The following is a 21,730-nucleotide window of genomic DNA, read 5'->3' as shown; positions in this document are numbered from 1 at the left end:
GGGCCTCCTTGTTGAAACGGGTTATGTAGGACCTCAGCGTCTCGTCCTTCCATCGCTTAATGTTCATCAGACATGCAGTAGACTTCTTGCATTTGTGCCCTCCACTGAAATGCGAAGTGAACTGGGCACTCAGCTCTTTGAAAGTACTGATAAAGCCAGGTGTTAACTGACTGAACCAAATTCTCGCAGCGCCCTTCAGCGTTGTAGGGAAGGTCATACACATGATTTCGTCTGCAACTCCTTGAAAGTGCATCAAGGTCTTAAAGGTCTCTAAGTGATCTAGAGGGTCCTTGACTCCGTCATAACTGTCTATATGTGGCATGCGGAATTTATGCGACAGAGGGAAGCAATTGACGGATGCAGTGAACGGTGAGTCGATTCGGTTGACTAGGTCGTCAAGATCGCTAGATACTCGTCCCTTGAGGGCGTTCATCATAACTTTCATCTGCTCCTTCATTGTCTGCATCTCCGCAACAATAGGCAGAGCCGTATCCATGAGGGTTGGGAGGCTTATGTTTTGTCGCTCTGGTCTGCTTGGGACGTTACTACCTTCCGGTCTCTCCTGGTTCCTGCGATCAGCACTAGCACCTTCTTGATCTTCTTCTTGGTTTCCCATCACCGCGTTCTTTTGTCGCAGCTGTTCCTCTAGGGTCTGGTTTTGTTTGGTGAAGTGCTCCACTGCCGCTGTAAGGGTTAGGACCTGTCTTTCCAGGGTAGTAGGTTGAGGCTCGTTTTCCTAAACGTTGTTGGTGGTTGCCATCGGGCGTGTAAGTAACCGTGCAACCCTTTTGTCCGGGTAGCGTTTGTATAGCCTACAAATTGCAGTTTCGGTGTTCCCACAGATGGTGCTAACTGATGATGCCGTAAATATCACTAGTGAACTACAGGTCCCTCGCACACTTGTAACGATACCTGTATAGAAAAGAGAGAAGACCTAACAAAGAGTACCGGTGTGGTGCCGGCCGAATACCCTCCGAAAGTCAAGTTAGAACTATTCTCATAATTCTAGAGTGTTAGAGAAGGGTAAATTATGCATACCTTGATTTGTGAGGGTATTGGGGTTTTTATAGTAGTAGAAGGTTAGCATCTCTTCCTTGGCGTAGAAGTCTTTTCCTTATAGGAATCCTCTTAAATAGTCCCAAACGTGATGGACAAGACATTTCCTTGTAGAGAAGATCTTCATTTACGTGCATATCTTCCGCAATCCTCTTCATGCTAGGATTCCATTTACCTAGGGATTCTATGGTGATTAAGTGTGTGTCGCAAGTATTTTCCATCTAGGGTTTCTGCTGTATCTATCCATAACGGGCCTTTGCACAAGTTGGGCTTGCCCTCTATCAGCCCACGGACATGGATCCGTCAGGCCCATTTAATGGAAGTTCGTCAAGCCATATTTTTACCCTCTTCAGATCCTATTTAAGTAATTGTGTTAATTTGATTAGAATTTAAATAGTTTCTTGACTAGTAAAAGACAATACTTTTATTCTATATAAAAACTATTGTTTTTTATATTTCATTTTATTATTTATTTAATTAATTTCTAGATATTCCTTCATTTCCATACCTTATAGGTCTATTGAGCCAAAATTGGTGGATAATGGATATAATTGGTGCAACTTCAACATACAGTGATAAATAAATGTCTTAATTATTTTTATGATATTGAGTTTTTTTTTTTTTTTGGATAATTCAATATTTACAATGAGAGTGGAGAGCTGCTACTTAAACTACAAGAGTCTTGAAATTTTTATGTGATTGATGACATCAATTTTTTTTAGATTTATCTAATATAAAATTTAGAGCAAGGTTTTTATGCAACTTAGATTGCAAAAAATTTTATATAGTGTCATTAAAAATGTCATGTGACTATAAGTACATGTGAACAGTTTTTAGTGGATTGCATAAAAATTCTTGCAACCAGGTTGCATAAAACAACTTTCTCTAAAAAAAAAAAAAAAAAAAAAAAGGAAGTTGCATAAAACATTAAAACCTTTTACTTTTTATAATACAAATGCCTACCTTTTTTTTAAACCACTCGTTAAACTTTTGTTTCAAAAAAAAAGTACTAAACTACTACTAATGTATGAGTGGAGCGTGTGGTGTATACTATTTTTATTTTAAAAAAAAATCCGTTGTCTAGGAGTGGCTCCGGCCCTGCAACTAGGACTCACAAATATTGTAGGCTACTTGGCTAAACAGGTCTCTAAGAATAATCATTTGGTGCAGTATTGCACCATAAATGAAAAAAGGCAACATTTGTTTGCAATCCTTCTAGAATGTAACATTGGCAATTACGGTCAATTTTGAAAGCATTGGCAATTACGGTCAATTTTGAAAGCAAACACATATGAGTCATTGGACATTTCGGTCTCTGATTGTGACAAAGTTTTTATTAGACATTTGACATTGCAGTCTTCAATAGTGAACAAGTTTACTAGGAATCTGTCGGCTTGTAAGACTAAAAAAGCAATAGCCCTCGTGTGTTGAGAACTTTCAAAGAGAGGGTAGAAGTCGACCTACCCTAATGTCATCATTTCAAACTTACAAGTTCTGATAACTAAGAGAAGCCTGAAATTTCAACTACTCACATTGTTTACGAATTACGAGTTTGAAGGGATTAGTAGTTTGAAAAAGTAAGAGTTTGAAGGGATTAGTAGTTTGAAAAAGTAAGAGAACAGCTTTCAAGTTTCCAGCAAGTCACTTTTGTCTTGGATAAAGGTCCAATTGGCCTCAAGAGTAGTTTTATCTCTTCTAATAATAATCTCAAGCAAACAAATAGTAATAGTTGCAGATTTTTTTTTTTTTCTTTCTAAATGGTATTTGCCGTATTGGTCTGCTCATGGCTAAACTTAGGAACCTCATGCTTTTTCTTTTCTCGTGTCTCTGCATGGAATCACCGTATTCTTCTTGTCAAGAAATCTATTCATTGAAGCAAGGGCAACAGATGAGAGATGAGGAGCATCTACTTTCTGAAAATGGTATCTTCAAATTAGGCTTCTTCAACCCTAGCTATTCAAGTGACTACTACTTAGGAATATGGTACAGTAAACTACCAAAAAATCCAGAATCAGTCTGGGTGGCAAACCCAGATTATCCAATCTATAAATCAGCTGGAGTTCTTACGTTAGACAACGAAGGATTGTTGAAGATCACACATAATGGAGGGCAGCCAATTGTGATAAATCCCAATCAGACAGTGTTGAGTAACGTGACAGCAACTCTCTTGGATTCTGGAAACCTAGTGCTAACAGAAGTTTATTCTAATGGAAGAGCAGGGCGAGTCTTGTGGCAAAGTTTTGATCATCCAACCAACACACTACTGCCCGGAATGAAACTAGGCTTGAACCGGAAGACTGGACAAAGTTGGGCACTAAATTCATGGTTGAGTAGCCAGGTCCCTGCACCAGGGGCTTTCAGGCTAGGCGTGGATCCTGGTAGTGCTGACCAGTTGATTGTCTGGCAGCGAGGGGATGTATATTGGACTAGTGGGGTCTGGAATAAGGGGAGCTTCCAAATGGCTCCTGATCTGAAAAGGAGTCTTGATGTGTATGAATTCAGTTTTGTGTCAAAAGAGGATGAGAAATACTTCTCTTACAAAGTTAAGAACAATACTACTATCTCAAGGTGGGAGCTGAATTCTTGGGGGCAGATCGTGCAGTTCACTTTAGATGTGGATGGTACTACATGGAAAAACACAACCACTAGTCCATGTCAATTTAATGTGAACTATCCAAATGCTGTGTGCATAGAGCAGAATCACACAGAATGCAGGAACGGTTCTGAGTTGTTTGTGCCAAAAAAAGGCTATTACAAGGAAACTAAATTGAAGTATTTTCATTATAATTCCAGCTTGGCTCTCAGTGATTGTCACTATAGCTGTTGGAATAATTGCTCTTGCATTGCTTATAAAAACCATTTTGACAATGGTACTGGATGTGAGTTTTGGAATAAGGACGCAAATTTCATTATGAATGAGAACTTTCCAGCAATATACATCCATGAGCTAGGAAATAATAAAGGTATGAGTTTACCTTCAGTTGGTACTGAATTTAATTTTCACCTTGAGTAATTTTTTCAAATTTTTCTTCTCCCAAATTTTATTCCATAATTTTAGCCCTTCAGTTTTCTGGTTTTGTTGACTGTTAGATGACCCTATAGAGCTGAGAGACTAAATTTCACCAGTAATGGCAGATTGGCAGTTGTTTAATAATGCGATCATCTAAATATGCACTATGTAACAAACAGTAGGATATAATTTATAAACCTGATCTTCTATAAGTGGTCTGGTATGACATTTTGAATAACACTAAATGGTTCACATCAATATCTGGTTTGTCTTCATGATTTCAATCCAACCTAAAACATGCTTATGATATCCATATCTGTTTATTAAGCATAAGAATGTGCTTCAAGCATGAACCGTATTAGCAACAGGTCCAACAATCTTAGAACTGATTTCTATGATTTTGTATCAGAGGGTACACCCACTGAAGGAGGCACAAGGGAAAATTCCGCAGGAAGCACAAAGGAGTTGTGGTGGATATGGTGCATTGTTGCCATTATAGCTGGTCTAGCAATCCTACTTTTGGGTTATTTGTGCTACAGGAGGAGAAAACTTGGACTCTTGCAACAAGATGGTGAGTAGAAGGTAATCCTCTGTTGGTATGAAACTTATTAGTCACATGTATATGTAACTTAAGAGTACATATTTGTGTTCTAATCTGCAGAAGGGAAAACAAGCCAGGACAAGGGATTACTTGAGTTAAGATCCCTAATTTTCAACAAATTTAACGATAAGATCAAAAGAGACAGAAAGAAGGGCAATGAGGTTCAATTATTTAGTTTTCCTGAAATATTGGCCGCAACTAATCACTTCTCATTTTCCAACAAGCTTGGAGAGGGAGGTTTTGGACCAGTTTACAAGGTAAGAATTGGAAATTAGTAAATGAGGCTTGACTGAGACACTTGTTCTCTAACATTGAGAACTTAATTCCAGGGTTTATTACAAGATGGACAGCAGTTTGCAGTAAAAAGACTTGCAAGAGATTCTGGACAAGGGCTCAAAGAATTCATGAATGAGATTACACTAATAGCTGAACTTCAACATGTCAATCTTGTTAGGCTTTTGGGTTGTTGTATTCACGAAGAAGAAAATATGTTGATTTATGAGTACATGCCAAATAAAAGCTTGGATTCCTTCATTTTTGGTTTGTTATAATCTACTCATATGGCTATACTTTAAGAATGTGATTATTACTTATCTAAATATATATATATATATATATATAAATTTGTGATTATTACTATGACCACTAACTACATTTACACTTTATTTTACAACAGATCCCACTAAAAGAAAACTTCTCGACTGGAGAAAACGTGTCAGCATTACTAAAGGAGTTGCACAAGGACTTCTTTATCTTCACAAATATTCCAGACTAAGAGTAATACATAGAGACTTGAAACCTAGTAACATTTTACTTGACGATGACATGAACCCTAAAATATCAGATTTTGGTATGGCTAGAATTTTTGGACAGAACGAAAGCAGAGCAAATACTAAGAGGGTTGTTGGGACATAGTGAGTATAGACTACATATAGCAACCATATTGATCTTTGCTATAAACACAGCACACACACACACATAGCAAATATGAACATTCTCTTTTCTTTTTATACAGTGGCTATATGTCTCCTGAGTATGCCATGAATGGCATTTTCTCCGAGAAATCTGATATTTATAGTTTTGGAGTCCTAATGCTAGAGATCGTGAGTGGCAAGAAAAGCTCAGTTTTTTCTTCATCCAGCAGTATCACTCTTATAGAACAAGTTAGTAATCAAACAAACCTTATCTTATTCCAATCTCAATTAGAGTTGAAGAGTTCTCTTCTGAAATTTGATTAAGACTCACAATTTTCATAAATGATGAAAATAATTTCAGGCATGGGATTTGTGGAAGCGAGGCGATATTCTTGAATTGATGGATCCATCACTGGACTCCTCATGTCCCAAAAGTGAACTGTTCAGATACATCCACATTGGTCTCCTATGTGTGCAAGAGCGTGCAACGGATAGACCAACTATGTCAGATATCATCCCCATGCTCGCAAATGAGGCTGTGTTCCTGCCTGATCCAAAACAACTTGAGAAAACTGAAGCTGGGTTAACATTGCCTGGTGGAAAGATGGACATTAATTCGGTAAATTGTGTATCTATAACTGTTATGGAAGCCAGATAGAGCCTTTTTTGTTGTATGGTAAGTGACAAGAAGCCAGATAGAGCTACTAAAAAAAACACGATGAATCTATAAATTCTGAGGTAGAATTTTGTATATGTTACATGTAATCCACGTGATATTTGTTACACACTTACACAAAAATTATAGGACTCAAAATAACAATTGCTTTTTCAGTATGGAGATTAACCACGCCCTTCTTTATTTTCTTAAATCAATACTTCAACATCAGGATATGTTTTTTTTCCACTGACGAATACTATAATCTTCTTTGCTCTTTCTCCCAAGCGTCAATTACTCAGAAAAATTTACCAGAACAGTAATCGAAGCTTACTCTTTAAAAAATAGCCTGAAAAGGTTCCCAATTAGAGTTTTAGGTGATTCTTTCGGCGCAAACAGTGAAAACCAGTTAAGCAACATTCCACTTGGATGACTATCACATGTAATCTGCTTTGCATGTGCAGTACATAAATAAATTGGTTAAGGGTGTCCGGGGTCAGGCTTGGGATTAACCCGGCATCCAACCCGAACACGTCGGATTTGGGATTGTGAGGCCCAACGCCAATGGCGAGGAGTATGGGTCATCAACCGCCAAAGACCGATTGTTGTGGTGTCAACACATGGTGAAACGCTTCCAATTCTAGTGAAGTAGTACTAGATCTAACTGTTATCTCCCCAAATATGGCTGTGATACAGTGGGATCTTGCCAAATTTGTGAAATAATGCTGACATCAAGGGGTAAGAATGACAGCTTCGAAGGAGAATAGCGGTGTTGAAGAGGAGAATGGCGGCTTGAAGGTGGCATTTGAGGAAGAACATTGGTCAGATCAAGTTTCAGATAGTGAAACCTGCTACTCGACCCACTAATTATGTATTTGGCATGGCTTAAAAAAGTTAGCTTTTTTTACTATTTAGTTTATTTTTACTACTATTCATGGGTCTCATTGCATTTTTTAATATTATTCATGAGTTTCACTATACTATTTCAACTACCTTTTAACTTTATTTATAATACTTTTAGCAAAAACTTTTCAGTTTCAGACACAAAAATTGGTTGTTTTTGACATAGACCCACTATCAACTGCCACACTACTTGAATTAAACCGATTTCGGATCAATTGGCTCCAAATTGGACGGATTTATTGGGTTTAGGTTGGACAGCCCTAGAATTGATAACTTAAATAAAAACTAATTGAAAGATAGCTTCAAGGCCCACATTTAAAATTTTAAAAAATTATAATAATAATAATCAATAGTTACAATAGGAGGAGGGAGAAGGGAAATTTAAAACTTTGATGTTTTCATTAGAAGCCAAAAAGTGTCAATTGAGTTACAAAGCTTTTGGCACAAGTACAAAGTATAATCTTTCAAAGTTCTAAACAATTAGTATATTGTCATCTCTAATTTTCAATATTGTTTTAATAAAATTCTTTTAAAAAATAGGATTCTTTCAATAAATAAGATTATCAAGGCAACATTATTATCTTCAAAAAACAAAATTCACCTCTACAAATTACAAACAAATTAATTTGTGAAATCCCAATAATGCATAGGGCATCTACTTCCTGAAAGTAGTAGGAACTATTCTCTTAAAGACCATAGGCTGAATCAAACTATTGACAAAGATGTTGCCATATTAGAGTCATAAAACCGTTACGCAAAATTGAACAAGAATGTTTGACATCCAAAATGGTCCTAATCTATTAGGGTCCATAGATGTGTTTGCAAATCCTATTGTCAAAACACATAAAAAATTGTGTTAAAGTTAAGTCTGGGTCAAAAACTTATCAAAGATGACAAGTTTCAATCTGCCCAAAGATGGGAAGTTGACAATCTTTTACCCATATCTTTTGCATCATAATGAATTTCTAAGAGTAACCTATTTCATTGGAAAGTAAACATTCAAAGTTTCAAAACGAACACAAATTTGACCCAATTTGATTATAAATGAGGGAGATATGACCATCTAAAGTTGACACAACAATTTTGCCCACAAGATTTCGCTCAAGTGAAAATGTTTACACTTGAGCGAAATCACGAAGTCCCAAATTCCGAAATCTACTAGAAAAAATGATTCTTGCCCAGTTCTAACCCTACGTTGTGCACCTAGGCAACATGTGCACAAATTTTAAAGGGAAAAAGGGATGCCATACCAAAGCTAAAAAGTGCATAACTTGAGAGAAACTGAACCTTTCTCTATTTTCCTAATAGAAAACTCAACCACAAGTTATGCTTGTTTCACCAGAAACTTACATGTTATTTTTTCCCCAAATGGGTAATACTTGTGTCTCACATTGTACAACCTGCAGCCACAAAGAAAACAACAAGTCATCTGCCACACGGACCAAATGACTTGTCTTCATACCATTGTATTTTCTCAGGCATGAATATCTATTACTCCACTAAACAGAAATTTGAGGACCATATTTTATTGAGGGTCTAGACAATTATTTTAAATAAGCAAGTCAGTGTACGCAACCAAAGAGCCATGTTAGCTTGCAATTTTATCATGAAAAGCAATCCTAGATTTTGAAGTTGTTGAGGTAAGCCAAAATGAAGGTACCAAACAAGTAAAGAAGCAAGTGAAAAAGGAAACAGTCGACCTAACTCCCCATATCATAAGTAATCATTCCTTCAATCCAATCTCTTATATATCTAAAAAGTCCATCAAATAAAATAAATTTCAAAATACTCTTCGTAAATAAGCCTGCAAAAGGTCCCAACAAGGGTTTTGCATGATCCTTTTTGCCCAAAGTTAGAAGAAAAAAAAACACTTAAGCAACATTCTAACTGGATGACCATTACATTATTATCCACTATATATAAGCACCACATGAAGCAAGAGGTAACATGAACTAAGAGAATAAAAACAAAATTGTGAAAAATGTCTAAGGCCCATACTTTGCCACTGAGAGAGTTCTACTGATTCTCAGGCTGATCTGGCTCTTCCTTTTCAGGATCATCCTCCTCCTCCTCTTTCTTCTCTTCCTCTTCCTCATCTTCTTCCGGAGGATCATATGGCAATGGAGGTGGTAATGGTGTTTTCATAGGGCTAAACTGGGGGAATATATCAGGTCTACGCCCTGGTTTTGGCCTCTCCCACTCCTGCCCAGTAGATTGAACTAGATTATTTATCAAAATGCCACAGACAAAAAACATTCATAGTGAAAAATAGACCAACTGCAAAAAAACTCTAAGAACATTACTTGCTATAGGAAGTTCATGGAACCAATATTCAATCAACAGCAGAGAGGCAGCATACAAATAAAACCATCAAGTAACACCTATGTTTAAGAATTGATGTGCAGTAAACTTCAAAAATGAAGACCTCATCTACTTTCAGGAAGCAGCAGGATCATACAGTATTAACTGAGATATAGCAACATTAGAGTCATCCAACAATTTTACCTGATTGACTTAAAATTTTAAAGCTCACTCATCAGCCAAGTCCTAAAAGAGGGGGACAACAGAAAGCTGATATCTAAAATTGCACAATCAAATGAAGTGATTTGAAGTTAGGCTTGTTAAACATGCTCAAGTAAGCCAAAACCATGATGTCCTAATCAGCATTATCACTCCAAACTTATGGTTGAAGTCAATGCACATAGTTTTCACAAATTTCAATTTTGATCTATTTAGGCCCTAAAATGTAGCAGCAACATTTGAAAAAAAAAAATTACAAAGACCACCACAATATACAAGCAATATACTTTCCCAATAATATTTATCAGCAGCATAGTGCTTACAAAGACAGCGTCTTCAATTGATACATCGATAATGATGCTGACTAAAAGAAGGAACAGGAGCAATAAAGCAGAAAAGAGAGTCAGTGGAATGTTGATTCAGCAAGAAAATTACGATGGAAGATAACGGATACGAAATGACATATGCATCTAAAGCAAAACTGATTTTCTATTCTTTGGAGGATGGATTTTCTTGTCTGTTTCCCATGACTTGGACACCCTGCCCATTCGTGTTCGTAACTTTTTTTTTGCAAGCTGCTTTAACCCTCGACCTCACTCTGCACCTTACTCTTCCAAGGGGAGAGATGCCATCTGAGCTAGAGTTCATAGGCATCCATCTGCTAATATATATATATATATATATATATCACAACTTGCAAGGTGGTAAGTTGTGATTACCTAGCCTCGTCCGTCCCTCAGGACCAACAAGGGGCAGTACAGGAATATTCACTTGTTGTCCATCGACTTAACATCACTTTCAGATGGGCGCACCACCACCATCACTTGACAACTAGCAACCTCAGCAAGTTATGAAAAGTTAACCGAAAAATGCATGGACATAGAATCATTTTATCTATAATCTAAAACTCTTGTGAGCTCGCCACAGTTAAGGTGAAGCAAACACCAGGCAATAGCTGAGATTAGAACAGTGGATAACTACTGCCTCTCAAACAGGCCAAACAAACATGTCCTACCCACACTCAACGAATTAAGGACCTGTTAGTCTCTCATACTCATAGACACAGACCATGTATGTACCTATTTAAAAGCATAAAACTTTCGAGGATATAGCTCAACAGACCTCGTTTTCAACGAAGCAAAAATATATATATGAACTAGCTAGTTCTGAAAACATAAATGAATTACAAAAAGTTGGCAGTAATTTCACATTTATCTATACAAATAAGGGGAAGAGAGAGAGACATACGATGGGGAAATCGAGAGGATTACGGCGCGTGAGTTTCTCTTCATCGGGAGCCATACGGACCACTTGCCTCTTTGCCCTCAAACGATGAGTTGAAACCACGCGCTGAGAATCGAACATTGGAATTGAACATCTGCAGCGAACGAAGCACGCGTCGCCCACAGAAGAAGAAGAAGAAGAAGAAGAAGATGGGGATGAAGTCGAAGATGTGTATGATGGAGATAGAATAGCTAGGGTTTTGAAGCTCGGAATTGAGAGGCAAATCGAAGCCATCAATTTTTTTTTCCTACTCTCTCTATCTGTATCTGTATCTGTATCTGTATCGTAGTTACGCCTCTTCCTCTAGGCTCTAGCTTGGTTCCACTTCCACAAAACAAACCCAGCGTCGGAAAAACAAAAGCAAAACCAAGCCGCCTCACCAGTCAGTCAGTTTATTAGCGGTGAGCCAGAGAGAGCCCCCAGATTCTCATCCTTTTTTTTTTTTTTTTTTTTTTTTTCTATATGGCCCAATCTCAACCGAGCTCGAGTACAGGTGATATTCAGAGATGAGGTTTAAAAAAGAAGCCCCAAAGCCCAAACCCAATTTTATTTATCCTACTAGTTGGAGTTTGTTACATTTCGTTTGGGTCTAACCTCGGAGTCCATGATTTACAAGAGTTTTTTTTTTTTTTTTTTTGTAATTAAGGTAAAAATACAAATTGCATCCTCTAAATTTAGTCAAAATTCACTTTAAGACGCTAACTTTACTTTCATATAATTGAATTATCTAATTTCAAATTTATTCAATTAAGACCTCTCATTAGTCTTCGTTAGTACTACTCCATTAAGCACCCAAAAACAGTTTTTGAGTGATTTTCTAAATATTTAAGCAATACAGTATTGCTTAAATATTAAAAATAAAAAAATAAAAAAAAACCACTCAAATGTTGAAACAATGTCATTTTTGGATGCTTATCAGAGCAATACTAAGAGTATTTGCATTAGTTTGCACAATTTCTTTTTTATCTATTTTAACATAATAATCTATTTTTTCTATTTTACACAATTACTTTTTAAAAACACATACATTAGATCGTCTATTATACACTCTATTTTATTTAAATAATTATTTTTCTTTTCAATTATTATTTTCAATAATATATCTCTCTCTCATCTCAAATGGGTCTCTCTCAACTCACAACTCCTGCTCCTCCTAGCTCTCTACCTCTATCTCATCTCAAACCCACACACACTCACACACAAGGGCGAGGCCATATCAATAGGAATGGCAGTAGCTCCAACGTATTTGTACGAGGTGCTTTTTTAAGTTGATTTGAATTTTTTGTTGGGTTTGGTTTGGAGTTGATTTTGAGTTGGGTTTTGGATGAGTTTTTTTTTTTTTATGGTTTGGTTTGATTTTTCGTTGATTTTGGCTAGATTTTGTGTTTGGATTATCAAGCATTGTAATGGGTTGTGGTGGTGGTGGTGGTGGGTAGAGAGAGTATGATGAGAGTGACAAGTGAGAGAAAAAAGATTAAAATCATAGGATAGACAGCTACAATAATAGTATAAATATACACCGTCACTAAAGTAAACACGTAAATATACACATTTATACATCCACTCATGTGGATAGTTTTTGTGCAAAAATGTGTAAATTTGACACATTTTTCTATTATATATCCACTAATGTGAATGCTCTAATAGAGACATAATAAAAATTACCCCTACTTTTCTAGCAGTCTACTTATAATAACATAATAATTATAGATTCCAGTTAGCTCAACTAGTAAAATCTCTAATGGTTAAACAAAGAATCTAAGGTTTAATCCCCATCTACACCAAACCAACTGGTATCTTAGTCTGATAATAAAGAACTATTATAAAAAACGAACGCCCTTAATCAAAATAAAAATATTTTCTATCCCCCAGCATTTTCTATCTTTTCATTTTTATCAATATTTTCTATCCTCAGCAAAGACCACATTTAGGATGCACCATTTTGCTCTCTCAAACTATAATTGTTCAAAATTCTCAGCAAAATAATAATAATAATTGGTCAGAATTATACGAACGTTAAACAAAGCCAGCTCCATCCAAATTAATGAGATAATCTTAAATTAAGCAATGTACCTAATGTGTCTCATAATTTTTTTTTTTTTTTTAAAGACTAATATGCCTAGTGCACGACTTTGCATAGCTCGGAGAGAAATGCTTGCAAGACACAAGCTACAAACTGCATGCAAGTGAGTACCATCACAAACTATGTCTCATACAACGACTTTGCTGGTTTAGGGTTAATTGACTTTCTTTTTCTTTTCTTGTTTTCATTTCAAAAGAAGTGTTAGGGGGGAGGCTAAAGCAGAATCTAAGCATGAAGTAACATTCCAACTTTAGTTCTCTCCATAGCTTCCTTAGCAGTTAGCACTCACATAATAAATAGGGGATTTAAGTGATCAAAGAAAGGCTTCCTTGATGTGTCCCCTAAGAAGAGCTACCAGGGCTCCCACAACATAATAATAAATCGCTTTCTTGGTCTTCTCTTTTAGATTTGTTTGAGCATTGTAATTTGAGAAGTTGATTGTATTGTTCCAATAGTATACTCCCTGTTAAGGCAAAAAGAAATTTCTTATGTTATAAACCACCATACTACATTGAATCACGAGCATAGAGTAAATTAAAAAAAGTTCATCCCTGTCAGCTCGCTTGAAAGTTTGAAACTGTGAAAATTTTCAAACTCTAGCTTTCCGCTTCCCTATCCGCTTTCGTGCTAACAATGATTTCCTCAAAGATACATACCCTTCATCCTCACTATCTTCACTATCCAGAACAATTACCGATTCAGAAACTGGTGATTTGTCTTCTGTATTCTGTTGCTTGGTCCCCTCATCAATCTTCACATTGTGATCGTGATTCAACTTCTGCTTGTTATCACACCTGCAATCCTGTTGCAAGGGCAGGTCCTTGGATGGATCTTCAGAGAGTTTCTGGGAGAGTGACAGCAACTGCCCGTTATCATCATTGCTCCCCTGTAATTGAGTGAGTGGACCAAGTGACAGCTTTCGACCAATCCCACAATTCTTGTAACTCACATTTAGGCCACTAATCTCTGATCCGCTTTCAAAATGCTTCCCTACCTTTGATACCATTGAGGGCATAGATGAACTCAGAGAAGGGCTTTTGGGATGTGGAAGTGGTGTCTGGTGAACTGGAACCACATTTTCCTTGTTATCCTTTTCTTGAATCTGAGATAAGCCCCTGAACCCCAATGAAAGCTTCTTGCCAACAGAACAGAGCTTCTTAGAATTTATACCATTGTAGCCATTTCCCATTCCATCGATAAAAACCTTATGAGGCAGTTCAATATGTTTAGCAGCCATTGGAAGTGGCAAGGTCTCATGAGACGCATATGAATGGAACTCAGAGGGTGATGGTTGAGGGATCACAATCATTTCTTCATTACAACCATCTCTTATCTGGCAGGTGTCTGAAGATATTCCCTGTGGCTGCTTTTTGCCAACAGTCAGCTTCTTTGATCTCATGTTGATGCTGTCATTTATTGATTTACTACCTTGCTCTTCATGATCACAATGGTTTCCAACCTTCGTCATTGATGACCCTGAAGAAGCCACAAAAGGCTTCTGAGGGTTAGGTGATGGACAGCGATTTAGTACCAAATTCTCCTTGTCATGGCCATCTCTGTTCTGGAATTGAGCAAAGGTTTCCAGTGATAATTTCTGCCTGGTTTCACATAGCTTATCCTGACCCTGATTGTACTCATCATTCATGTCTATTGGCCCTTTTCTGGTTCCTTCTAGTTCCCTCTGGTCCTTGTAATTAGAAGGTACCGTGTGGTCAATAGGCACCTCATTCAGTTTCCCATCACCATCCTTTTTCAGGGTAGAACCTGAGGACTCCAGTGACAGCTTCCCCCTAGTCCCACATAACTTCTTATGGCTTACACCATACTGATTTACTTCATGTCTTGACTCCATTCCAGCTGTTTTTACTTCCATCTGGAAAATAAATTTACAAATGAAAAGGCGCTTCAACTTGGTTAACGAGGGGAAAGAGAAAGCAAGAGAGAATTTAACCAATTGTATACTAGTACCATGCTTGTATTTGAGTTAGTTGGAATGCTTTGACTGCTACAAGCATTCCCACTGACTCCAACCTTGGCATATTTCTCAGTCATGGATCGAGCTTTTTGGTCAAAGGCTTGTCTGTTATATTTGTACTCACTACTCTGCACGTTTATTCGAACATAAATAAAAACAAGGAGACCTCATTAGCCAGTACTAGTTCTCCAAACATTTATGTGAAAAGAAACTTACTGCTTCACACATTAAGCCATCATCAGGATTGGGTTCACTCAATAGCAACCCTATGCTTGTAAGCACAGTTGAAATGTTTAATGATGGTTGCCATGCCCCCTGCTTGGATTACAGTGAAGACCAATAAATCACAACATCTCAACAGTATTTCACCCATTAAACATTTCAATGAATTAGACTATTGGATATGGCACAAAACACATCTTGCTGTGACCAACCAAATAAAAAAAAAAAAAAAATTACTCCCAAGCAATTACAGTTGTCAATCAGTTTGTCAACAATGTTTAGTTCAACTATTGAGCTAAGGTCGTCTTTCAGAATTATGAGATTGACCGCCTGAACATTAACTCTTGGAGTGTTATTCAGAAAATATGAAAGATACAGATCATATAGATTGGTTTTTACTAAAAGGTGACTGCAAGACAAATTGATCAAATATTTAGAATTTAGATATAAAGCTACAAACTAATCCTCGATCTTTGGATTTATGATTCAGTCGTTTGCCTAGTAATGCATTACTAGGCAACGGCTGAAAGAACTCAAAAGCTATCACATTGAATAAGGACAGCCATTTACATATTCAGATGACCGACTAGAAGCTTCCTAAATAGAGTCATCAACTACTTAAATCTAAATGACAAAAGTAGAACCCATCTATAACCAAAACCAAAACATAAATGCAAGCAACTTCAGAAACTTAAAACAACTTTAACTCATTGAAACATTTTACGGCGCCTCACATTTTTCCCACAACTAACTAATGTAGAATGTAGACATTTGTAACACTAAATCACAAACATCAAACGTTTTCAAACCCAACCTACGTTCACAAATCTGAGAAACTAGTAGGAATGTCCATTAGGAACAACATTGAAGGGTTAGTTTTTTTTTTTAATATTGCCATGTAAGCAAGAATTATAACCACAAGACTACAGAATGACTAATTTGGTATGTATACAAATTTTAAGTACTAAAATTTAGACATCACTTAGCATAAATCTACTCTATGCGTAATCCTAATAAGTAACAGTCAATTTGCACAAATTTTAACATGCAATTAGAAAACTCACCTTGGGGGGAAGATTAAGAATGTCAAGGCAAATTCGGCCTCCGTTGTCGATATTAGGGTGGTAGATGGGTGTCACAAACGTCACACTTGGAGGCTGAAATGGGTACCTGCAACTCCAAAAAAACAAAATAGAAATCCACAATTGTCACTAAAAAAAAAAAATACCCAATTGAACAAAGCAATTAGAAACCACGTTTTAAGTATAATTTGGCAAAACCTTTCCGGTATTTGAATCTTAATGTGAAACATCCCTTTGGCGTATACAGTCCCTTCAGGACCTTCAATCTCTAAAAACACCAACCCACCACCACCACAAAATTAAACCCAAAATAGAGAAAGTAAGAAAAAATAAAATTAAAGATTTAAGAAATGGAAAATAGTATACAAGATAGCCAAATAGGGACTTACGGGCATCGATGGCGGACAAGGAGGGAGAAGAAGAGGAGGAGAGAAGTGGGAACGACGCGCCGGGAGGAGGGTCGGTGAGGAGGAGCTTGAGTTCCTTTTGCATTCGGAGGTCGAGCCTCGCTGCCTGAGCCATCTTGCGCTAATTTTGGTGTAAAACTTGGTGATGGGTTTTTCGTTTTTCTTTTTTTCTCTGGGTTTGAAATTTGTCCAAAAAAGAGCGGGAGGTGGAATTGGGATGAATGTGCACCGTTGGATTTGTAAGTCTTATCTAGGAGGATACAGTGATTACTGATCTAGAAAATATTTTGGATTAAACGTTGACGGTGGAGATCATCTGATGTCGTCGAAAAGGGTGGGCTCCGCAAGACAGTGGCAAAGTTAAAAAATGAAAAATGATTTTTGTTGAGAGTGGGATTTGAACCCACGCCCTTTCGGACCAGAACCTTAATCTGGCGCCTTAGACCAACTCGGCCATCTCAACTTGTTGATGATATTTTTGATGTATTACCATCACAACACATGTCTGGTGTTTTTGGGATAATTCAAAACTGATGTTAATTTTTTTTTTTTTTTTTTTAAAGAAACAAACTCTCGCACACACAAGAAAAATGAAAGAGATTCTAACACAAAGATACACACCACAATCTCCACTGACAAATCATGAACTTTTAAAGGAGGGTAATTTAGCTTAGGAAAGTTGCTATGTAACTTTTAAGGTACCACCAATTGTTATATATGTTACCAAAAGTTTCATCTTTGAGTAATTAAGGCATTGTTGAAAGCATGAACTTAACTGTGACTAGAATTTTACGTCTAATTATGGTTCTTGAGATTAATTAATATAGGAAAATGACTTGATATGAAATAATTGAGTGTCACCTTGTAAGTGAAGGTTCCTACTGAAAGTTTAGTTTCAGACATACACATAATGTATATGAAGTTAAATTGATGCTAGTGTCCCTTTATAACATTTTTAGCATTTTGATTCCAAAGTTATCAAATGGTATATCTTAATGCCTCTTGAGAGGGAATGTGCAAAGTGCAAGTTGAATTGATATATTGTGATAAATATTAAGGACATTAGAGTGTTAGCATTAGGGGGACTCCCAAATTGCCATTTTAGATTCACACAAGCCTAAAACCTAATTTACCTAGGTTGTTATTGCTAAAACATTTTATCATCTATGAACAATAAGTTTGTATATATAGGAATTACTGGGGCATGTATGTAAAACTAAAATAATATTATTTTATTCTCTCTCTCTCTCTCTCTCTCTCTCGATTTTGGGGTGGTGGATTGGCGATGGGGGTTAGTGGGTTGTGATTTGGGCGGTAGTAGGTTCAGTGGTCATGGTTGGCTGAGTTTAGGTGGCAATTAGGTTGGTGGTTGCGATTTGCAATCTGGGCTTTGGTGGTGTGAGTCGGTGGTTGTTTGTTTGGGTTTTATGTTTCAATTCGGTGTTCCAATGGTGGTGGCGGGGGTTTGGTGTTTCAAGGGTGGTGTTGGTTATGTGTTTCAGTGGCTAGTAGTTGTTTTGGTTGGGTGTTTTGGTGGATGGTGGCTATTTAATTTGGGTGTTCTAGTGGTTGGTTTTGGTGTTTCAGCGGTGGCTGAGTTTTAGTTGTAGGTGGTTACTGGGTTTGTTGTGGTGGTGTAGCGGTGTCATGGTGATGGGTTTGGGTTTGGGTTTGGGTTTGTTGTGATTTTTTGGTTGGTTTTGAGTGATTTTGGTATGAATTTGTTGAGATTTTGCTGTGTTGATTTTGGGTCTGAGATTGCTTGTTGATTGTGGTATGGGTTTGGTTGCTATGGAGGTGAGAGGAAAGGAGAGGAAGACTAGTTTTTGGTAGTAGATAAAGAGGGAAAAAAAAGATAAAGAGGAAGAGAGAGAGAAAAAGAATAAATAAATTACTAATATTGGTTTTGATGTGAAAAATAAGAAATAGGATGTAGTGTAAGTTGTAAAATGGTTTTTTTAAATAGATAAAGTAGGTTTTTAGATAGTAAAATGAATATTTTTTAGACATCTAGATGTAAATGCTTTAACCGGCTAATAGGAAACAATTGCACTTCATTTTTGTTACTTTATCTCATTTCATTTTAAGGATTAGCTTTTACGGTACTAATTTACCCCAATTATATAATGAAAAATTATTATTTTACATGGAACTTACATGATTCCACCTAATGTAGCACAATTTATCTTCAATTTTAGTTTCCCCTCAATATGTCTTTCTTATATAGTCAAATTAATGTCTTATTTAATGGATTAATTTCTAAGCATTTTAACACTCAAATGATTATATTTTTAATTTGTATTATAAATGAATTCTAAATTTAACCTTAACTATTAATTTTTATAATAGCTAGCACGAATCTTGCATGTGCAACCCAAACTAGTTAATAAGTAAATTGTGACTTGTGTATAGTGTATATTAATTTGAAAAAATAGCATGTGGGCTCTACCCATAAAAGCACTAGCATCAGGTGTGCCAAAGTTTTAGCATTTGGCACACCAAACAAAAAAAAAAAGTTATCATGAGATGTGTCAAATGCCAAATAGTTTTAGCATTTGCTACAATAGAATACTATGTTTGGAATGGTATGGAAGGAATGCCATTTCTTTTTTATTAATTTTTTATTCATCTTTCTCTCTCTTCTCAGCGCAAAACGTTAGAGTTTTGTCTTAGCATCTCAGCTGATTGGGTTTGTATTTCGGTGTCGCCGATTCTCTCAAGGTATTGCCGATTCAATCTCAATTTGGCTGATTCACTCATGGTTTTGCCGATTTGTTCTACTACTACTACATACAGGTAAGTTCTCCGTCTCCTTCATGATTCTCTTTATATTTCGATTTCTACTTCTACTCTCTCTATCTTCTTAGTTCATATGTGCCATGTCATGGTTTTTTCTTTTTTTTCAATTCTTTTGTATCACAGAATAATTACTTGGATGCAAATTGTGAGACACTACGGATTCTAAATGCTTATCCACCATTTAGAATGATAATCTATTTCTCTCATAAATTCTAGCATTCAGAATAAAACCATATCTCTCACAAATAGTTTTACATTTAGGAATTTAATCATGAGAATAAAACAATCTATACCAAAGATCTAATTCTAGCATTTAGAATGATATATCTTGTGCATTTAGAATTTATTTCCAATTTTTTGTGCATTCATATATGCATTTGATTTTTTTTTTTTTTTGGCTCTCTTTGGACTGCCTAAATTGTTTTTATCTACATATCTATTTAGAGCGTGAACTCAGAAGGAGACATTTCATTGTACACTGATATCTTACGAGGGAATATTAATTTTGAGGAACAACTTTTGGGTGTGTCTAAAAATAGACCCATGTTAGTCCAAGATTCTTCACTAAATGTTGAAGTTGTCACTTCTAAGACAACAACAAGACGTGGTATCAACTTTAGTCTTGAGGAAGACAAGCTGCTTATAGCAACATGGCTCAATCCCAGTGCCAATCCTATATATGGTAATGAGCAACATAGAACAAAATTTTATGGCAAAGTTGAAAAATACTTCAAGGACCATAGTACTGATTTTACACGTAGTATTTCATCCCTAACAAGCCAGTGGGGGGTAATTAATAGGGTAACAACTAAATTTTGTGGGTCCTTAGCTAAAATTGAAGCAAAGAATGAAAGTGGAACCATTAAGCAAATGAAGGTATAAATTTTATGTGGTCTTTAATTTTTTTAGATTGACAACACAAATGAATTGTTTAAAGAAACTAATTATGTTATATATATTAATATATATATATATATATATTTTTTTTTTCTTTTTTTAGATTGAGAAAGCAAATGAATTGTTTAAAGAAATTCACAGTGAACATTTTCAATATGAACATTGTTAGCTATTGTTGAATGATTTTCCCGAGTGGGTACATACTATGCCTAGTGAAAATCCAATAAAAGAAATATATCAAACTCTAGATTTAATAGATCAAAGAGGGAAGGTAGATGACATTGTGGATTTTGAGAGGCCAATAGGTAGTAAAGCTGAAAAGGCTAATTGAAAGAGAAAAGATGATGAGAAAGATTTTTCAGCAAAATATTTGAAAAAGAAATTGAAAATTTTTGAAGAATTATGTGCACATGAAAAAGAGAAAGTGCGTATCCTATGTATGGTAATGAGAAACATAGAACAAAATTTTATGGCAAAGTTGCAAAATACTTCAAGGACTATAGTATTGATTTTACACTAAGTATTTAATCCCTAACAAGCCGGTGGGGGTTATTAATAGGGAAACAACTAAATTTTGTGGGTTCTTAGCTAAAATTGAAGCAAAGAATGAAAATGGAACCATTGAGAAAATGAAGGTATAAATTTTGTGTGGTCTTTAATTTTTTTAGATTGACAACACAAATGAATTGTTTAAAAAACCTAGTTGTGGGGCCCAATAATTCATGGACCAGGCCCATTTGCCCTTAGAGAGTCCAAAGGCCCGAGCCGAGGAGAACTGTGGCCCAAGCTCTACAATACAGAGCACAAAACAATTTTGGGAGGCAGCCGAGGACAGTTCAGTCCTCGGCAGATCCTGAATCCCACCGGAATAAAGGGGTAAAACTGGTATAGAGACGAATTTGTAAGAAGATCCAAAATATCTTGGGGAAGTTATCCTTACTACCCTTCCAAATAAGACCCAACACCTGACAGAGCCGTACTTTGCAGCCTTATCAACCATCCCCAACAATTCTGGGATTAGACTGATGGGACAAATATCAGTCTTGTAAAGGTTGACCCTACACGTGGACGAAGGACAATTAACGCAGACGAGTATAAAAGAAGAAAGTAAGTAAATCTAGAGGGGGATCCATCCCACCTCCGAAAAAGAAAGACTACATGGGGGAGAACCTCTCAACAATACCGGACCTCACTGAAGAAAGTCTGTCGTTGGGTAACCGGGATAAGGCCTCAATGGTCCTCGGATCAGCTCCGAGGAGTCCCATCCCATAGGGCGCGACGCCTTAGGGCTTAAATGTTCAAGCCCAACTCCTTTTCCTATA

At 36.5% G+C, this 21,730-nt stretch overlaps 3 protein-coding genes and 1 non-coding gene across 4 annotated transcripts; 1 reads left to right on the top strand and 3 right to left on the bottom strand.

Moving 5' to 3' along the window:
- Window positions 1–2,831: 2,831 nt before the first annotated feature.
- On the top strand, window positions 2,832–6,346 carry LOC115978414 (G-type lectin S-receptor-like serine/threonine-protein kinase CES101). Its single transcript, XM_031100433.1, has 7 exons — window positions 2,832–4,019; window positions 4,476–4,637; window positions 4,728–4,924; window positions 4,997–5,207; window positions 5,344–5,581; window positions 5,683–5,830; window positions 5,943–6,346. Exons 1-7 carry the CDS (start codon window positions 2,840–2,842, stop codon window positions 6,237–6,239), a joined length of 2,433 nt encoding a protein of 810 aa, XP_030956293.1. The 5' UTR covers window positions 2,832–2,839; the 3' UTR covers window positions 6,240–6,346.
- Window positions 6,347–8,852: 2,506 nt separating this feature from the next.
- LOC115976949 lies at window positions 8,853–11,390 on the bottom strand. The gene is made up of 2 exons (XM_031098521.1): window positions 10,908–11,390; window positions 8,853–9,341 (listed from the first exon to the last, which is right to left on the bottom strand). Exons 1-2 carry the CDS (start codon window positions 11,175–11,177, stop codon window positions 9,156–9,158), a joined length of 456 nt encoding a protein of 151 aa, XP_030954381.1. The 5' UTR covers window positions 11,178–11,390; the 3' UTR covers window positions 8,853–9,155.
- A 2,010-nt stretch (window positions 11,391–13,400) lies between these two features.
- On the bottom strand, window positions 13,401–16,913 carry LOC115976947. Its single transcript, XM_031098520.1, has 6 exons — window positions 16,695–16,913; window positions 16,504–16,573; window positions 16,288–16,393; window positions 15,218–15,316; window positions 14,995–15,129; window positions 13,401–14,899 (listed from the first exon to the last, which is right to left on the bottom strand). Exons 1-6 carry the CDS (start codon window positions 16,825–16,827, stop codon window positions 13,616–13,618), a joined length of 1,827 nt encoding a protein of 608 aa, XP_030954380.1. The 5' UTR covers window positions 16,828–16,913; the 3' UTR covers window positions 13,401–13,615.
- Window positions 16,914–17,094: 181 nt separating this feature from the next.
- Window positions 17,095–17,175, bottom strand: TRNAL-AAG. Its single transcript has one exon. It is a non-coding gene; the product is annotated as a tRNA-Leu (tRNA).
- Between the last annotated feature and the right edge of the window lie 4,555 nt (window positions 17,176–21,730).

Source organism: Quercus lobata, chromosome 2 (genome assembly GCF_001633185.2).
Source record: "Quercus lobata isolate SW786 chromosome 2, ValleyOak3.0 Primary Assembly, whole genome shotgun sequence".
Taxonomy (NCBI): Eukaryota; Viridiplantae; Streptophyta; class Magnoliopsida; order Fagales; family Fagaceae; genus Quercus; species Quercus lobata.
The sequence above is the reverse complement of the archived record's forward strand: the minus strand, read 5'-3'. Positions and strand labels throughout refer to the sequence as shown.

Excerpts from the sequence above, each read along its gene's own strand:
- LOC115978414 (XM_031100433.1), top strand. The coding sequence starts at position 2,840 with ATGGCTAAACTTAGGAACCTCATGCTTTTTCTTTTCTCGTGTCTCTGC. Across the intron at positions 4,020-4,475 it reads TGAGCTAGGAAATAATAAAG|AGGGTACACCCACTGAAGGA; the intron begins GTATGAGTTTAC and ends ATTTTGTATCAG. Across the intron at positions 5,831-5,942 it reads GTATCACTCTTATAGAACAA|GCATGGGATTTGTGGAAGCG; the intron begins GTTAGTAATCAA and ends AAATAATTTCAG.
- LOC115976949 (XM_031098521.1), bottom strand. The coding sequence starts at position 11,177 with ATGGCTTCGATTTGCCTCTCAATTCCGAGCTTCAAAACCCTAGCTATT. Across the intron at positions 9,342-10,907 it reads ATCCTCTCGATTTCCCCATC|GAGTGGGAGAGGCCAAAACC; the intron begins GTATGTCTCTCT and ends TCTACTGGGCAG.
- LOC115976947 (XM_031098520.1), bottom strand. The coding sequence starts at position 16,827 with ATGGCTCAGGCAGCGAGGCTCGACCTCCGAATGCAAAAGGAACTCAAG. Across the intron at positions 16,574-16,694 it reads CTTGTCCGCCATCGATGCCC|AGATTGAAGGTCCTGAAGGG; the intron begins GTAAGTCCCTAT and ends TGGTGTTTTTAG. Across the intron at positions 15,130-15,217 it reads ATGGCTTAATGTGTGAAGCA|AGTAGTGAGTACAAATATAA; the intron begins GTAAGTTTCTTT and ends ATAAACGTGCAG.